Source organism: Neolamprologus brichardi, chromosome 5 (assembly GCF_056152115.1).
Source record: "Neolamprologus brichardi isolate AB-2024 chromosome 5, ASM5615211v1, whole genome shotgun sequence".
Taxonomy (NCBI): domain Eukaryota; kingdom Metazoa; phylum Chordata; class Actinopteri; order Cichliformes; family Cichlidae; genus Neolamprologus; species Neolamprologus brichardi.
The window spans coordinates 31326380-31345370 of NC_142108.1; the positions used below are offsets into that span (position 1 = coordinate 31326380).

The 18991-nt window shown below is 41.7% G+C and overlaps 1 protein-coding gene across 2 annotated transcripts in view; it reads right to left on the reverse strand.

Annotated features, from left to right (window-relative positions):
• The window catches only part of col2a1b (collagen, type II, alpha 1b), a 56183-nt gene that overhangs the window by 35938 nt on the left and 1254 nt on the right, over positions 1-18991 (reverse strand). The window contains exons 2-21 of one of the 2 annotated variants that reach the window (XM_087841061.1): positions 16735-16944; positions 15283-15299; positions 13223-13255; positions 12342-12374; positions 12053-12106; positions 10931-11032; positions 10182-10259; positions 8226-8270; positions 6929-6982; positions 5467-5520; positions 4615-4668; positions 4367-4420; positions 4229-4282; positions 4059-4103; positions 3734-3787; positions 3437-3481; positions 3189-3242; positions 730-828; positions 391-435; positions 33-131 (exon numbers count right to left, since the gene is read on the reverse strand). In XM_087841061.1, coding sequence (XP_087697187.1) covers positions 33-131; positions 391-435; positions 730-828; positions 3189-3242; positions 3437-3481; positions 3734-3787; positions 4059-4103; positions 4229-4282; positions 4367-4420; positions 4615-4668; positions 5467-5520; positions 6929-6982; positions 8226-8270; positions 10182-10259; positions 10931-11032; positions 12053-12106; positions 12342-12374; positions 13223-13255; positions 15283-15299; positions 16735-16944 — 1283 coding nt within the window. The remainder of the gene's footprint in view (positions 1-32; positions 132-390; positions 436-729; positions 829-3188; positions 3243-3436; positions 3482-3733; positions 3788-4058; positions 4104-4228; positions 4283-4366; positions 4421-4614; positions 4669-5466; positions 5521-6928; positions 6983-8225; positions 8271-10181; positions 10260-10930; positions 11033-12052; positions 12107-12341; positions 12375-13222; positions 13256-15282; positions 15300-16734; positions 16945-18991) is intronic. The other variant, XM_087841062.1, reaches the window with a different exon arrangement.

Consider the following 18991-nt stretch of genomic DNA (forward strand, 5'->3'; position numbering starts at 1 on the left):
TGTGTGTTATGAATGATTCATTCAGTACATACAGATGTTCCCTTGGGACCAAGAGGTCCAGTGGCTCCCTGAGGCCCGGGAGGCCCACGAGGTCCAGGGAAACCAGGAGCACCAGCGATGCCAGGAGCACCCTATAAAAAAGAGACGGAGAGAAATCTGAAGTCAGAAGTATTTCATCTCAGCTTTTAAAGCTGGAATAGAAAGCTCAACATCATTCACTGCTTAATCGGTCAGATTCAATAAGAGATCACTGTAAATGTTCTGTATAGGATGCAAATATTATTAGATGCAGTAGAGTAACTCGGAAGTTGCAAGAAAAAAATTACCTGCATGTCTAAATATGAAAAGGTTAAGTGAGAAGGTGGCAAAAGGTAAAAATGCTAAACTTACAGCAGATCCTTTCGCTCCAGGGATGCCATCAGTACCGGGATTACCCTGCAAAAAAAATAGTCTTTAATCAAATGCTATTAATTTAAAATGTCAGGTGATGTTGATGGAAGGGTTCAGGGGCTCATCTGACAGGATGGTGCGGGTGGGTCTGTCCAAACAATGTTAAACTACAGCAAAAAGCTGCTTTTCCACAGCACAGTTCTCTCTGCTCACTAAAGAGAGTCTGACAAGTTTCTGAGAAAAACCTGTAGTAAAGAAACTGAGCTGCACTTTTCACAAAAAAAAAAAGAAAGTGGTGTGAACTGACAGATTTAGATAAAGAGTTCTAGCATCACTTACAGAAGCTCCAGAGGGTCCAGAAGATCCAGGAGTACCAGACTCTCCACGAGGTCCCTGAGCCCCCTCAGGTCCACGAGCACCAGTAGGTCCGGCTTCTCCCTGATCCACAACACAGAGGACAGATGAGTAATGTGTAAGCAGAGTACACAGAGTAACTGAAAAAGACTTCCAGATGGGCTTTAATAAAATGTAAATAGAATTGAAAAGAAGAGTGATTTAAAAAAATAGTTTAATTGAATTGATTTATGTAATAATGTCATATGTCTTTTAATAATAATAATAATAATGGATTGCATTTTTACAGCGCTTTTCGAGACCCTCGAACCGGCAACCTTCCGATTACAAGACAAACTGCCAACTCCTGAGCCATGATCGTCCTTTTAATATGTATTATGGGATTTATAGGTTTCCTGGTAGTGAAATATAAAAACTAGTGCTTGTAATTATCAAAAAATGGTATTGATTTAGGATAAAAGTAGATGCGAAATGATGCTGCAGACGTGGCTCTTTCTTATTGCAAACTTTATTTAAAAAACAGGAAGTAGATTCAAACTCTTTATGAACTTCTTATATTATGAATATCTTCTATTAAAATACTCAGTGCCCATTGCAATGTAGAAGCGCTTAAACCTGATCTTTCTCATCACCAGCAGGGGGCGACATCTCTAGCTACAGAAACAACAAGTCTGATTGTGTGGACGTTTATTTTAAAACAGCCCAGAGGATCACTTCTCCTGCTGTATCCTCTCAGTAATCATTTTCCTGAAGAGTTTAAGGGCTCAAATGTTTATTCCAACTCTTACTGAAAACAGAAATGTGCTTATTTAGCAACTTATGCTTCCATTTATTGCAAAATAGATAAAACAGCAGGGCATCAACTTGGTTGGAGCCAAAGTGTAATTGTTATACACCTGCATGGTGACAGTTAAAACGCTGAGCTTGAGCCCTAAAGACAGAACCTGTGTGAAGTCTTGGTGGCTAATGCCATCTTTTATATACAGTTTGTGGGTCGTGGGAGCAGTTTTCCTTCTGTCAGAAGGCTTTCTTTTTTCTTTCTTTAATATATCTCTAATATTCATATTGTTTATTGCTTTTGGAAGCTTTTAATATCTGGCTAGGAGGACTCTTTATCCAACAGCATAAAGAGCCTCGCGGTGACAGTTGTTGTGATTTGGAGCAACAGCATTTAGTAAGGATTAGATGTAGGAGGAGAAGATTTTTCAAGGTTTTGTGCTTCAGTATTAAAAAGCCTAACTCAATATTCTGAGCTCCCACCTCCTGTGGACGCAAGCCAGAGATTTTACCACAGTGGCAGTGTGCAACTTTATGCTGATGCATGAAATGTGTTTGTCATTCTTGCTGCGCTGCAGGCTTTCCACGTGCAGTAGTAACTATAACCACACATAGGTCAAAGGTATGTGCAAAAATATTGATGTTACAGCCTTTTGTAAATGCCAATAATTTACTGGCTCTAAAGATGAAGACAAAAATCTCAGTATGTTAGAGCCAGTAACTCAGTCGCTGTTAGATAATAGAATTCGGCTGCAGCAGGAGCTGAAGAAAAACTGTCCATCTCACATTTGTTTATTTCACGATAGTTTCTTTAGTTTTTGCAGTCAAGGTTCATTTGTGTTGCTTCTGTCTTGTTAGCTTTTTTTGTGCCAGGACTGAAAGCACTTAAATGAGGCAACATCTCATCAACACATTTAAGACGTTTAGGTTCCTGAAGGCATCGAAGGCATGAAACATAAACATGCATAAAGCCATTCAGACCTTTCTGCAGATAAACTATACTGTGCGTGTTTTTGAATATAACATGATGAAATTTCCAAACACACCCTTTCCCCGTTTTGAGCCTAGCTTGCCTTTCGCTATTTCAAGGAAAAACTCCTGAATTTTCTAAATTGACGCTCCATTTGCAATTCCTATAAGATTTCTTAAACAATCAAGGGGCTTGAAGAAGAAAGCAAACCACCAGCACAGGCCCCTCGAGCACAGATCTGAGCCCGTTTGCCATGGAGGAGAAATAAATCAGATTCAAACCACAGACACAAAAGAAGAAAAAAGACAGTAAGGGGAGTGAGAGAGGGAAAATAACACTTTAAACCCCCCCTCCTCCCCAATTTTCCACACAGATGGAGGTTTAAAGCACTTTTCAGTGCAGCGCAGGCATCTCCAATTTCACTGAAGCATTTCATCTTGTCCCCACAAAATCCTCCCTGAGCTGGGTACTGACATCTTCTGAGATAATAACTTTTTTCCTCATATAAAGAAAATCTTCCTAAAACTATATTCACTTTAACTTTATTTTGGTGCAGAAAAATCCCAAATAAGTGATTCAAGTTTTCTGGCAGTGTTCTGATAAAAAAAGAAGGCAAACAGTGCAAAAGAGAATAACCAACACAAAGGTGAATGTGAAGAGGTGCTGAGAGCTTCATTTAGATAAACATGTGACTTACTTTTGAACCGGGCGAGCCAGGGAAGCCTGGAGCTCCGGAAGGTCCAACGGGGCCCTACAGAGAGAAAATAGCCTGTCAGTTTGGCTATTAATCACTGACACATCCAGGTGTGAAAGATCAGATACTATCATATTGTGGAGATGTAGAGAAACACAGCACTGACTTCATGTACAGTATTTCCTACCAGGTCTGAATGCAAATGTGGACAAAATAAAAGGAAACTACACGACATCTAAGAGGGCACTTACAGGTGGACCAGCAGGACCGGGCAGGCCATCATTTCCACGAGCTCCCTGAATAAAGTGAACAGTGCATTATGAGGACAGGTCAGGAAAAAACACAGCTGGATAAATGATTTCTTATAATCAACAAATAACGCAACGCAGTGTTTAAAGGTTAATGCAATTATCGCCATAACTGCCTAAAAGAAGCACCTGATAAATGCTCTAAATTTACTCCTTTAGGGGTGACAATCCAACCATCTGTTATAAATTATATTAAGTTTGTTTCCAACACCACAGTTTAGAGAGAAACGTGGCACCTACAGCAGCTCCACTGGCTCCAGGACGTCCTCTCTCACCAGGCAAACCACGAGGTCCCTGTGAGGGAAAAGAGGAGAAGTTCTCACCGTTACCATCATTTACCAAATGTGTGTGTGTGTATACCTGTTTAGACATCTTTGTGGGGACCAAAAATTGGAATGTTATATTTGTGGGGACCAACAGGGGATGGTTAATTTTAGGCTGAGGGTTAGGGTTAGGCATTCATTTTTGATGGTTAGGGTAAACGGCTAGGGAAAGCATTATGTCAATTAAATGTCCTCACTAAGATATAAAAACCTGCGTGTGTGTGTGTGTGTGTGTGTCATACCATTGGTCCGGGAGCGCCGCTCTCTCCAGGAGAACCAGATTCACCCTGAACAGAGGATTTAACTGTTATTATGGTTCAGCAACGTGGGGGATTAAACAAGTGTCATCTTCAGCAGAGGAAGTCATACGAACACAAGCTGTGGGTCTGTCAGAAAAATCACTACATCTCACCTTAGCACCAACAGCTCCAGTCTCTCCCTTTGCACCGTCACGCCCTGGATAACCCTAAAAGACAGAGACGTCAGGTTACATGACATATAAACACCCGCCCATTTATGCTGGAATTTCTAGGACAACAAACACACTCACTCTGTGCCCCTTGATGCCAGGCAGACCAGGAGTTCCCGGGAATCCACGAGCTCCCTGTGGCATGAAAGGAAAAGATGTAGACCAACATAAACACAGGGAATCAACATGAAGCTAACAGTTAAATTACTTTCTCCACAAATACAAAGAGTCCAGTTTAGCAATTTACAGATTTAAATAAGTTTGCATTTAAATGCATTAATAGTTCATCATCTAACTGGAATCAGCATCAGCTGACTGGAGTAACTCACCTGAGGTCCCGAAGGTCCACGCTCACCTGATTTTCCAGGTTTGCCAGCTTCACCCTAAAACAGAAAAAACAAAGACAGAGACAGTGAAGTGAAAACCAAAGTAAACCTGCATTTGAAGTTGTTATTTTGTGCAATTCTTCCTTACATATAAAAAACGTCTGTGTATTTTTTGTCTACTTGTATGTAGTTGAATAGAATAAAGAGCACCCTAGTGGACACAGCGTGTAACGTCACATTTGCTGCCATCATGTGGCTAAAAGGAGGAATTACTTTTTTTATGTCTGTGGTCCAAATGCTGTTTGAAGATTCTTCTGAAGATTGAATTCACAGCATGCTTTGAGCCTCTACTTTGCCTCTACTTTGCCTCTACTTTGAGAAAGATTTGCTGAACACTTCAGTCAGCTGCAGAGCTGTTACAGCTAATAACACCGCAAAAAACTAAATGAGTCCAAACTTCTGTACAAAACAAGGATTTGCTCATATAAAACAGCATCACAGACAACACTCATCTGTTTATGTGGAGAATGCATCAGGACTGGAAAGTCCTGCTGCTGCAATCACACGAGTGCACTTTTCTACTCTGAGCACTCAAGCGCTTTATACAACTAGTTCATTCATCCAAGCACTTTTTCTAAACTGTTTAGTGCTTACTGTCTAACATTCATACTCTGATGAATGCGTCGGAGAGCAACGTGGGGTTAGTATCTTGCCCAAGGATATTTGATATGCAGACTGGTGGAGATTGAACCGCCAACCTTCCGGTTAGTAGCTGACCTGCTCGACCACCTGAGCTACAGCCACCCCACCTTTGCCAACCTAACCTTTCATTTTAGTTGCAATGGCCACACTTACATCATCTCCAGGTTTTCCAGAAGGTCCCGGGGGGCCACGGGGTCCCATGGATCCCTGTTAGAAACAGAAAAAATGAGCACAGGTGAGAAACTGTGAGAATCAACAGAGGGCAACATTACACACTTTACGTTTTGATTCATAGGAGCTGGTATTCACAGCTGGTGTTTGTTTCCTGACAATCAGCTCTGACAGAAAACAGAAAAGTCACAGATGTGCTTAAAGGCCTCATTAGTGACCCTGATTATTGTTTTCACAGTTTAAGTGCTGCACTCACTGATGCAAGCCGCCAATATTGTTTACTTATGGAAAAAAAAGATAATGAGCGCCTTAATTTAGAAAGGACACCATACTGTGTTAATCTGAAATGGGAATTGTTTTTGCTAATTGTATAAGTTACGTAATAATATTAATAATTATAAATAAAACTATTCTGTGTCTCAGTAAGAAGGGTTTTGCACAAAAAGTACAGCTTTGGTGAAGGACATAGAACAGAAGTGCTGATTATTAATCTATCGATGCACTGGCCTCCTCTTTGATCTCTGATTTTTCATGACTGGACTTTACGCTTGGCCAACATTTTCACCCCTCTACAACTGTCAAGCTAGTTTCTGGAAGGAAGTTTGATTTTAATCACTCCTAACGATGCACTGGCACCTTTTTAAAAGGGAAAGGCATCTCAGAGACGTTCTGTCTGCATATCTAGACGCCACATGAGCAGATTAACACAGCGGTGGGGAGACCTTGCATTGTCTACCTGCTGAGAGAATAGTGCTGGGTACAGGGAAGGGGTTGGTGGTGTGGTTTCAGTGAACTTTGGGGGAATGAGGAGAAAAAATTAAAAAACTTAGAGAAGCAAATGTAGGAATAGAAAATAAAAACTGATTGGAAGAGATGCAATCTCCTCTCCGAGATGAGTTTATGGAGATAATGAATTGTAAAAATAAATATGTGAGGAAAGGAATGATTGCAAGGATAATGGAAGAATCAGATTTGACCTTTTTATTCAAAATATGAGTGTAGGAAGGTGGAGACAGATATTAACGTCAATATCTCAAGGTCTGTATATTTCATAATTTCAATATTGCCACAGTTGGCAAAACTAACAGACTGTGAAATGCAACACAGGTATGTACAGTAAGCCACAGCCAAACTACCTAAAATAAAAACAAGTGTTTAAACACCTCTCTGGGTTTTATTTTTTTATTCTTGGGTTGTTCTAGTGCCCATGTTGTTCCAAAATTATTATTTTTAAAAATATTTTTTGGATTTTATGTTATCATTTGAAGAATTTCAAGCTTTTTTATGGTTGAAATCCCCCCTTTAAAACAATCAGTCACAAGAAAGCAGCTCAAGTCAAGCAGCCATGAGAAATTAAAAAAACAAAAAGAAAAAAAGAAATAAGCAGCAGAGGCTTAGGGGTTTAGAGGGGACATGCAAAACCTCAGGAGGGTGGGATACTTACTGAATGTCCAGGCTCTCCAGCTTCTCCAGGATTACCTTGGAAACCTTGTGGACCCTGGGATGTGAAAAGAAGAGAGAGTCAAACTGTGAAACATTTTTTAGACACTGACAAAGAAGATATTAATAAATGTCTGCTAATCTAACTACATCTTCAAAGAGATATTGATTAAAGGGAATCTATTATGCCAGTTTCTAGCTGCATAATTTCTTTCTTGGACTCTGCAGGCTTTGTGCCATTGTCAAGCTTTGGTTTGGTCAAGCAGATAGGCCACCTTCTGTCTAAAACAGGTCCTTTCAAGTCCATCCCTTTAAGCCAGATTTCTTCTGATGAATTGCCCCTTGGACACAAAAGAACAGCAATGACATTTCAGTACTCACAGTTGGAGCTATGAGCCTGAAGTGGCCATTTTTAACTGCCTATCACAGGGAGCTGGAGCCCATATCCTCTTTTATTGTCATCACACAGAGCCAAGGGTGGAGAAACTCGCTGGGATATAGAGACGTTTGAAGTCAGGCTGAATTTTACGCTCATATAGAATACTTGCACATATGCCAACTGCGATATTTGAAATACAAGTATCCTTCGTTGTAACGACGTGTATACGATAGAAGATAATCCACATTTGATCCGTTATGGCATCCGTTTCTAAATTAAAAGCTTCTAAGATTCAAAATGATACCATAACTTTAGAAAAGGAAGTCCTATCTAAAAGCAGACCAAAGGTGTTTAAGGTGGAATTGCATTTCTGCAAACGGGGGCTTTGGGCGATAAAATGATCAAGTTGAGGCAAGTCAGGTGGCACTGCCTTCAACTCTGCAGCTTCTGGATTCTTTGAGTAAGGGCTGCAGGTGGAGCTGGGCTACAGGCAGGGGTAGAACAAGGCAGGGCATTTGCGTGTGGTGGGGGGTGTAAGGTAAATTGTCAGGTGTTCGATGGTATGTCTGGGTCGCGGCACAGGAAAAAGCCCCGGAGCCTTCAGGGAGATGAAAGTGTTCTTTACTTGCCATCTTCCTCCAGAGGAGAGCGGGAGCAGACGCTCGTGGTTAAAGCAGGGCTCAGTATAAACAGTTATTACTTAAAGCCTGCTGTATGCACTTATTCCTGAGGTTTGCACGAGCAGTGGCCATTTTAAGGTCAATATTGTTATTAAATACATTAAAGGAGCAGACAATGTAGCATATGCACGTTACAATTATGAGATTTTGCCATGTGTACCCTGTCTGTGACCAACCACAGGATGCTGTCTACAGGTGTGCCCTGATTGGGTGCTGTTTTTGGGAGTACAGGAGGTACTTACAGGTGATCCAGTTGGCCCAGGTGGTCCTCTAGGTCCCATAGGGCCCTGAGAAGAAGACAACACACAAGCAGCATGAAGATAATGGCACATAAATCCACTCGTCACACATTTGAAAATACATAAACAGGCAAATTACACAACAGCACAGTTAACTTTTTACAGTTTGCATTAGTGGTAAAATTTGTTAAGTGGTCATTTTATCCACGCGAATTCACCGAGAAGCTATAAAAACACATCACCTGCTTTGCCTCAAAGCTACATAATACTCAGCGGCTCTCCTGTCAAAACCATAAATCATTTGAAATTCCTCCCGGGATCAGATTTTCTCTTCACTTCTTTCATCCTTCTGCTTTCCTCAGTTAATGTTTCCACTCGCTGTGTGTTTCTGTAGTTCAAAGGTCACAAGCTGAAGTGTTGCATTTTTTAAGAGAGGAAGCTGAACTCTGCATGGCTTCTTCTTGACACACTGTTGGTTATAATGAAAATCTTCATCTTAGATAAGTGAGATTTCAGGCACCGGCTCAGCGGAAGAGTCTTAAGCTAAATTGAACTAAATTATCTCCGACTGCTCTGCAGCTACGTCTGCTCGGAGTTGCCAAACTAATTCTGTAACAGTTTTGAGACTAATCCTTATGCTTTTTTTCGATTCAAGGGAGTGAGCTGAGAGCTTTCAAGAGCCCGAGCTCTTCTTATTAAAAGAAAGTTTGACTTCCGATGACTTTTGACAGCTGCTTGCTTGGATAGAAACATATTCCTTTCAGTAGCGTGGCTCTTATGAAGCCTCATACAAAAATCAGGGCTCGCAGCCAAAGAAAATGTCACAGCCGGGCACAGTGGTGCTCAGAATCAAATGAAAGTCACCTTTCAGTGGGTGTGGGAAGCCCTCACCACGCTGGGGAGAAACGTATCAATGGGGCTTTATAAAGTGTGTTTGAGGGGCACACATATGTTTGTGTGCGTGCATTTCAGTAGCGGCGTTGTTTAAATAGCTATGTAAGGCCAGGATATGAGCTGGGGGTATTTACAGGTATATATGAGGGTTTTAAGCTTTACTTGTGATTTAACATCAGTCCAGTTTGCTCTTCCACTGCTCCTCCAACAGCAAGCTGGCATAAGCCAAAGTAAACGTAGACTTCCTTCAATAAGGCTCAGTGTTGTGGCGGGCTCTCAGACAGACATACGGTAGGACAGTCAGTAGGAGTTAAGCCACACACACACATACACTCTGCTAGCTGAGGGGATGCGATCGCCTTCAGTCCCCCTACCCTCAGAGCGTCTCAAACCACTGCTGGGCTGAGAGACAGCCAAGCTTCTCTGTGGCTCTTTAAACCAAAATAGCTCCCAGTATGCTCCTCACTCCATCACGGGCATGCTGCCATGCCAGCAGGAGCGGTTTTTCATGAGCTTGAAATATAATGAAGATCAATGGCTGCTTCCTTGGTTTATAAAATTACCCCTCTGTACTCCATGTGAGGTGTTTATTTTCCATCGTGACCCAGAACTTTGCAGCTTCCTCCAGCAGCAGGAAAAACGTGTCTTTTATCTCTTGATTTCATCCATAAACCAACAACAAAGACGGAAAAGACAAAAAGGGAACGCTGAGTGAAGTCTTCATTGTTTCTTCCCATCCCAGACTTTAAATCCCGCTTTGGCAACTACTCTCCTAAAGGAGAATGATGATGTTTCCATCTCATAGTTTTCACGTTTGATGACCAGGTGATGCTTCTCTAGTTCATGGAAAGAAGTTGTTTATGTCCCCCCAGAGCAGTTAAAGAGCAGGATGGGGATGCAGAGCAGATGCGGGCTGATGCAGATCTCTAACCCAGGTCTTCACGTGGATAGACTCAAAGCGCTTTGTTTTTGAAAACGTCATAACGTTAGCCTCATTGCAGGTGAAATCAGGCGGTGATAAAAACAACACAGGAGCGGCAGCAGCTCTCATCATCACTTGCTCACCATCGGTCCTTGCATCACACCCATTTGTGCGCCGCCGGCCTTCTCGTCAAAACCACCGGCCATCTGAGCGGCGAAGTTCTGGAGGAGGCAAAACAAAGGACATATTTAGCATTTTTAGAATAAACAAAATGGTTTGTGGTTTATTATGTTTGTGAAATAAAAGTATAAATCTGGGTAAAGCATTTGACTGGAACAGAGCGAATAGATGACTTAATTTCAACACTTGCAAAGCGTGTTCACGTGTCACGCATCGCTGCAGGATGCTGCATCGTTTTGGCCGGAGAGCGAATCAGCTTTTGACCTTCTTTTTGTCAGTAGTAGAGCTTAGTATGTGAATTCTGATGCAGACAGAGGAGAGACAGAGGGCATGTGAACCGTTCTCACAAAGACTCTCTTTCTTTTTAACTCCACCCCCCCCAAAAAGCACTTCTTCCCTTCCCCTTCTTACGTCTATCATACTACCTCCACCACCCTCCTTTCTTTTCTGCTACAAAGAATGAGAGGCATTCGATCTATTCTTTCCCTCTGCATCCCCTCGCTGTTGTCTTTCTGCCTCCTCCCAACACCAGCAGTTTCCCACATCTTTTGTACTCTTGGATTCTTTCGTTGCTCCATTTCACCCCTCTCTCCAGTTATTCCAAGCAGCCAAAGTGAACCCATTCTTGGCCTTGAATCAGTATGCAACCTGTCAGCTCCTATGTCTGGAGTGAATGCTAGCCTATCGTCCTTACTAGACATGCGATACTCACTCCACCAAGGCCAGGGGGTCCATTAGGTCCTGGAGGTCCAGGGGGGCCAGGGTTTCCGGGGGTGCCAGGCTCGCCATCTCTGCCACGGGGGCCAGGACTTCCCTTAAATATAAATATAAAATTCAGATGAATTGTTTCACAAAATGCCGCACATGTCATTTTGTCAAATCTCAAAAAAATCAAATCGAGAAGCATTTGCAACAGATCAGCTCATAAATTCACTCACTAACTACTTTCCCTCTATTCAAATATTATATGTTTCTATATCTGCAGCTGTGTTGAGCTGCATTAATGCTTCTCACAGCTGAGAAGACACAATTCAAGTACCAAAACAAATAGGAATAGCATCTTATTAAGTAATAATCTTCCCATTTTGTTGCAAATGTAAGAGAGAAAAAACATGTGTAAGAACATAAAAGTGTTACATAACACATTTTAATTTAGCATTCATTAATTCCAACCTGTGGCCAACATTTGAGCTTGTGCACACTCTGAATAAATGACTACACGTTTACTCAGGTGATGATTTTCCTGGCCAAATTGGACTACCTGCATTCCTCTGTGCATGCGCTGACAAATCACCCTGCAAGGGAATCCCAAACAAAGAACCCGAGCACCTAAAAAAAAACCACGCCAAAGCCAAAGCTCGATCCGTCCTGCGCTTAAATCTGCATAAACAAGACGACTACATGGCATAAACTCCTCGCCTGCGGCCGTTAGCACATCCGAGTGATGTTACATTATTGAGATGATCAAAGCCTTGCAAATGTGGTGGTGCTGATTTCCCACACTGACTGACTATGGGCCCTCTGAGAGCAGCAGAGGTTTACATTATGAGTCTCCGACAGCCTCACATCTGTTAAACGCCCCAAACCTCAGCAGACCACACAGCCTAATGTAAATGACACATGACTAGTTAGGCTGAGTCGCTCAGTGAAAGGCTGCCATTCTGCAAACCTGCAACCTATAACAGATCCCCCAGCCCACTCCCCGAGCCCTAAAGCTCCGATTCAATGACACATACTGTACTTCTTAGCTGGGCAGGGTTTGAGTTTCCTTTTTTTTAAAGTAGAAAATCAAGAGTCATTGATTTTTTTCTTATTTTTTACACGTCACACTGACCTTCTCTCCTTTATCTCCTCTTGGTCCTCGGGGTCCTTGCTCTCCTGGCGGTCCCTGGGTGAACAGGAGATGGTGAAATAACTTCAGGCGTAATCTCAAAACTTATGTGTTGAATAACAGCTGAAGCCTTTTAACTCTACTACTGTTGTATCAGATCGGTTTCCATTTCCAGTCACTGCTCTGCCAATTAAATGTAATACCTATATAATTACTCAAAACACGTTCAGATACTACGCAGTGTCTGTAAAAGTGCTCAAAGGGGAATAATTATGAGGAAATAGGTGCATACCGTTGGGCCAGGTGGTCCTCTTGGTCCTATAACCTGGATAAGACAAGGACAGAAACACCAAACTGATAAGAATCAGCTGGTCTTGAATAAAACACTTTTTTAATCTCTGGGCCTAAAACAAAACTTGACATTTTCCAGATATAGTTGCACAAGAGAGGTTTTGGGGAAAATGATCTGTCTCCCATCAGAGGAGACTTGTTAACTGCTAATCTCTTCGGGCAAAGCGTTAGAAGAAACATACAATAAACAATGCCTTTGTATTTCCTGCCATGAGCTTGTATCGCCTCAGTGGGGTAAAGCATTTCCAGGTGCAGCACTGCAGCAGCAGCAGCAGCAGGGAGCTCACTTTCTGTCCCTGCTGCGCTCTGCTGGCCCGTGAGGATCTTTATGGGGGAATGTATGGAGCCATTATTGTGCTTGGCTGTCTTCTTGATGAGCGGCTTGGCTTCTCTCTAACACTCTCAGTCTTATATAAACTGGTGGTGTTGGTTGTGTTTTGAGTTCATGCACGGAAACGTTTGATAGTTTCAGCTTAATGTGACATTATGATTTTATAAACAGAGCAACTTAAAACATTTTAAAATAGATGGATTTGCTTAATACACCAGTTATACTAATAATGGATAAAACAGTGGGGATTTCTGGCCTTCTGTTTGTGTGTGTGATGTATTTCTTTACTGCTGGTTTTACTAGCAGTTCAGTTACCAGTAAAGTACCTGAACACTTCTCCGCTGCAGGCTGGCGGCGAGTTTTGAGTGTGTCTTGTGAGTTTAAAAGAAATCTCTGTCACTTCAGGATTTACGGTTCTAACATATAACAAACAAGCTTTTCCAAATGACAACACAGACATGCTGCATGTTATGAGTGTGGCATCAACTTACATCCGTAATGTCTCCGGGTTCGCCTTTCTGGCCCTAGATAAGAAGAAGGTAAGAACACAACAGCAAATAAGATCGGCTCTATTAGTAGCTGAGAGTTTGATTATTTTCAAACATCTCTCAGTTCCTGTTTTTTTCTCAACCACACTCTGAAAAACAGCTCATAAGAGCCCATCTGATCAAAGCCTTTGATGGAATTTGCAGTTTTATCGGGAAATCGGTCACAGCAAAATGTTCAAAGTGAGTATCCCCCGCAGCGCCAGCGCACGTGTAAATATTGCACACAGTGTGAACAGGAAATAGCTATTAAACATCTGCCAAAGCTCATTCATATCAAAGCCTCATCTCGATCCTTAAACTACAGGGTCCTCGTGCAGCCCTGATATAAGTCTGCAGTGTTGGGAAGGTTACTTTTAAAATGTATTCCACTACAGATTACAGATTACATGCCCCAAAATGTATTTTGTAACGTATTCTGTTACGTTACTCAATGAGAGTAACGTATTCTGAATACTTTGGATTACTTAATATATTATCATGCTGTTTACAACTACATGAATGTACTATTGCTGTGATTTATTACTGTTACTGAAGGTTACTCGCCATACCAATACCGACTAGATTTTTAAATCTTAATATAAATGAATAACAGTAGGTGGAAATTAGGTGAGGCTGAACTTTTTGCAGCGATTTCGTAGAAAACTATTCCGCGCGTATATAAAACAGGTCAGCGGCTCCGAGCCGTAGTAAAGGGACCTCTGGCTAATACGGTGGGTTCTGTGTCGGGCTCGTAGCCGAAAACTAGCTTTACTTTGTTGTCTGGGTCAACTTTGCTAGCGAGAGACAGAGAGAGGCGTTGAAAGCAGTGTTGCCAACTTAGCATTTAGCGAGTTTTCAGACCCCCTAGCAAGTTTTTTTCTAAAAAAAAGTCGCTAAAAAAAGACGTGGAAGACATTACAAAAAACAATAATTGCTAAAAGAAATTTAATTTGTAGTTCTAAATAAATTCTAAATGCATTTAGGACGTTTTTTGCTCACTTTATGTCTCATCCACGATGTTATTTCTCTCTCCAGCAGCGTAGGTTACAATTACGTTAGCATGACCAATTATGCAAATTAGGTGATGACGTCATTTAGCGACTTCTAGCGACTTTTAGGACAACCAATAGCGATTTTCCTTACTGACGAGTTGGCAACACTGCCTCTGGCTAATACGTCGGGTTTGTGTCGGGCTCGTAGCTGAAAACTAGCTTTACTTTGTTGTCTGGGTCAACTTTGCTAGCAGAGACAGAGAGAGGCGTTGAAAGGCTGCTCCAACGGAACTTATTGTTTCGGAGGAAAACACGAACACGGTGTACAGTCGAGTCTTAATAGCTTACTTACAACTGGGCTCGTCAGGCTCTCTTCTTGGCTGCAGTGGTTATTATTATATTTACATGCTTCCAGCTCCCGTTTTTGCTCGATGACAGCTCGTACTTTTCCTTTTTCTCTCTCCCTCGCTCACAGACACATAACCGGTATGCACTAGTCCATTCTCCCTGCAGCACGGACTACACTTCCCATGAGGCTCCATTCTTTATGGCTATGCCTCTAACACTCTGCCTATTGCCTTCATATTAAATTTTTGTGAATAATTTTTAAAAATATTTCTTCACGTCATTATGCGGGCTGCAAGTAGAGGTGACACGGGCCGCGAGATTGAGACACAGACATGAGAGCCTCTTAATGCGTGTTTTGTTTGGGTTTCCACCAGCGTGGAAAGCAAAAACAAAGAGGGCATAGCCTTATGAAACAGGAAAATACTGCCGTCTAATCCATTCATTTCAACAAAGTAACTGTATTCTGAATACCACCTTATTAAACGGTAATTGTAACGGATTACAGTTACTCATATTTTGTATTTTAAATACATGTATTCCGTTACTCCCCAACACTGTAAGTCTGGGACAGATATGGCTATGATTGCTGGGAGAGGTTGATATTAAACACACACACACACATGCATAACGATTGCATACACAGACAAATACACATGCAGCATTTAAACATGTACAGAGTCTCACCTTAGCACCAGGTATTCCTGTTATGTGTGGAGCAGGAGAGAGGGAGAGAACAGATCATAGTTAGTGAACAAACTATGTTGGCCTTGCAGTGCGTCCTGGAAGGAGAAAGGCTACCAATACTGGGAATCAATTTTATGTTCTTGAATTAAGCTGCTCCAAAGACCACCACCAAATCACATTTTCATCACACAAAGAGCCCATTAGGACTGTAAACAAGTGTTGGTTGCATCGCCATCTCGCATTAAGAGCTCAAAGCAAAACCAGCTGCAGAGTGAGGGTAAGAGTAGAGAGCAAAGGAGCTGGAGTAGCCTGCAAAATTGTATTTCTACTGAAACGTTAAACCTTCTGTGCCGTGGGCAAAGGCAGGAACTCTGATTTCACAGCATTTTAAGCTCATTGTTACTTTTTTTGCAACTCAAAGAAGTTAAACTATGATGATCAGTGAAGCTAAAGCAGCAGGTTTGGTTAAAAATGAAAAAATGTAACTAAGTATTGTTTTAAACACTTTGACACAAGAGTGCATAGGATTCTTAAATATTAATAAAAACATCAAAATGACATTTTTGTCAAGTTGTAACAGTTTTTTCTGAAGATGACAATTATCTTTAGAATTTTGATATACATACACTAATATGTTAATATATACATATACATGTACGTATATCAGGAACTATCAGATCAAATAAAAGTCAGTACAGATGTGACAGATGCATAATGCTGTTTGTGGGTAGTCTGAATATATTTCAGTTTTTATTAGCTCTGTTTTTATTTGATTAAAAGCTTAAACTCAAAATAAGTATATTATAAAGCATTTTAATCCAGAAGCATGCAATGAAAACAGTGACACATGCATTGACACAGTGACTTCACTCAAGCTGACCTTATTTATATTTCCAAACGTGACCCACACAGTTTGTATATCTGTATCAATGGCATTTTCAAATGTGGTGAATAGATCCTAATAGTCTGAACTCTCAGTACGCAGTCACTGTGTTTTCTTGCCATCAGATCTGCAGAAATCCACAGAGAGGATATAGAGTAGAAATGTGAAGCCGTGTCTGCTCGACTGAGGTATTTCCTTAATGACTCCCACATGTTTTCATGATACTGAGAGAGGGAGAGAGTATTCAAACAAGATGGGGCCAAGGTGAGCCAGCTATGGAAAAATTACGGCGAGGTAGCGTTTCAGTGAAATCCTGTCAGATGTGTCACTGTTGTTGTTTATTTCTCATCATTTGTTTGCTTTGGGGTTCGAAAACTGTATTTAAATCAAAGGCTGTCACGCAGTGCATGTCCAAATAGCACATTAGAGTGAACATCGTGTTAAACAGCAGCTACCCGACCTTTGATTAATACCAAATTTAGGCGATGTGGCGTTTTCTCCCCAAAATAAACAATATGATCCTGAGCAGTAATTTATTTATGTGAGATGTGAGATAAATAAATTACAACCAGAGGCTGGAGGCTGGTCAGCAGCGCAGATGGGGCAACACTCTCCAAATGGGATTTCAGGTTTGGGGCAGTCTTTTAGCTCCTCGCAGACAATTTCATCGCACAGGACGGTTCCAGTGTCACACACACAGATGCGACAAGGCTCTGGTTTCCACACATCCTTGTCACTATAACGCTGTCCATCTTGTACACAGCTAAACGCGTCCTCTTCTGTGTGTCGGACCGTGGAAAGGGACACACAGAAGAGGTGCGGGTAGGTAGCAGCGGAAGGGAAAAAACGAGAGATTATATATCAGATGCGAATAGCAGTCGGTGTCGTGTGTTTCATGACAGACAAAAACAAAACAATGTCATATTCAGCTGTGAAACATATACGCTGTGATATGATGCATGCAAAATAACGCCATAAACAGCCTTTCGGTGAATGTTTTTCAACACAAGTGCAGAAAGTTCAATTAAAGTAGGGAGCGTGTAGACTATTTAACGCACTATATCAGCACAGTACTCTTAAATAAAAAACATATAATTGTCAGTGACAGTTAATCTGGCAGTCCAAAACCAGACCAGATTTAGTTTATAATAATGTAAAGGGGAACAATTAATTCCTCAAAGAAAGGCATTAAAAACAAAGAAAAATGTCATTGTTCCCTGATTTATTATCATAATTATCTTTGCTAATTTTTCTCTTGTTGACTTATTAATGTTGACGTCTACAAAAACTACAACTTCTCTGCTTCAAGTCGAGCTTTTCTTCACATGATCGAGAAATGCAACCTCTCAAGTAGCCACAAGGTGGCAGTTTATCATCGCAGAATTACAGACAAGCGACGCAAGACCTGCAGGAAACCCCCAGTAGCTTTACAGGAGCTGGAGGCCATGTGTAGGAATTCCTCAACAAGTTAAGTACAGGACAATTAGAGCTGGAGACACCCTACTGTACTGCAAAAGAGGCGAAGTTTGCACTGACTTAATGAAAACGTTTGGATTATTTTCTCAGGCCACATTCTGGTGAAGGGCGCAAGAGAACGTGCTGGAGGCGGTTCACTTCTGAATACAGCTGCTGTATGTGGTGTAAATGACGCCACTGGCATCACAGTTTTACAGTAGATCCGGGTAATCAGAAACGTGTTCGTTTTCCAGCCTGGCAGCCAAACACCTGCTTGATAATAAAAAATGGAGTCACAGAACCTGCGGCCGGGTGATGAAAAGAAAGGCTCCAAGGGTGCGCACTGCTGAGAGGTGAGAGGACAAGGAGCAAATACAGTAGCTATATTTACCTTTGAGAGCTGCTTAAGTCTAAGTATCCAAACGGACCTCTGCAGCCATGAATGAGGCCTTTTTGGAAAGAAACAGAGTGGGCAATTCACAAAGTATTGCCTTGTATAAACACGGGGCACATTTCAATCCCCATCTGGAAACCATAGCTGCGTCAGATGCCAGCTCAAACCCACCGGAGAAAAGAAAATGGCCAGCTTTCATGCGCATACCTTGCGGTTTTGACATGAACTTCTACAGGCCTGGATGCACCATGAAAGGGCTGCACCTGTCCTTTCACTGGCTGTAATATGAAAGATTCTCCTGATATGGGGTATTGTAGGACAAGGGGTCCTCTATCTACTGGAGAACTGACAGAGAGCTGGCTTTTCATCACTGGGGATAATTTGTGAGTCTCCTCTCCCATATGCTGGCAACCATACTGTTTTCCAGGAGAGTAAAACAATGAAAATTGTAAAGTGAATCCAGGTGTACTTTGAGGACATTAGAGTCAAGCGCGTTCCTATTTCGTTAGTAACTGTTTAGGTCTCAGCTCATTCTACCTATGTCTGATTAACTTTATGGCCTCAAGAACGGTCAGTTGGTGGCCTCAGGGTTTAGAGCTCCAGTCGTCTTGCTGTGCTAGGGTCACAATAACACCTCTATACCCCGTCTCCCTAAAAAAACAAAAAGTGCTAGGAAAGAAGGGCTCGCATTATAACCAGGAATCCAGGAACTGACATCTCTGAGAGGGTAACCTGAGACTTCCAATTGCTTTGGCATGACTATTCCCCTCTATTCTATCCTGGGAAAAAAAGGCATTTTTTTCCTCCAGCTTTCTTGAACTCAACTTGTATATTATTAAGAACACTGCACTTTCTTCACATCAGAATAATAAAGTCCCTGCTTTATATTTTTTCCAGTTACCCCTCTTGCACCCTGGCTCTGTCTCTTTCTGGACTGACTGTCACAGCTTATGGGTAATCTTTTAAGCAGATGGAAA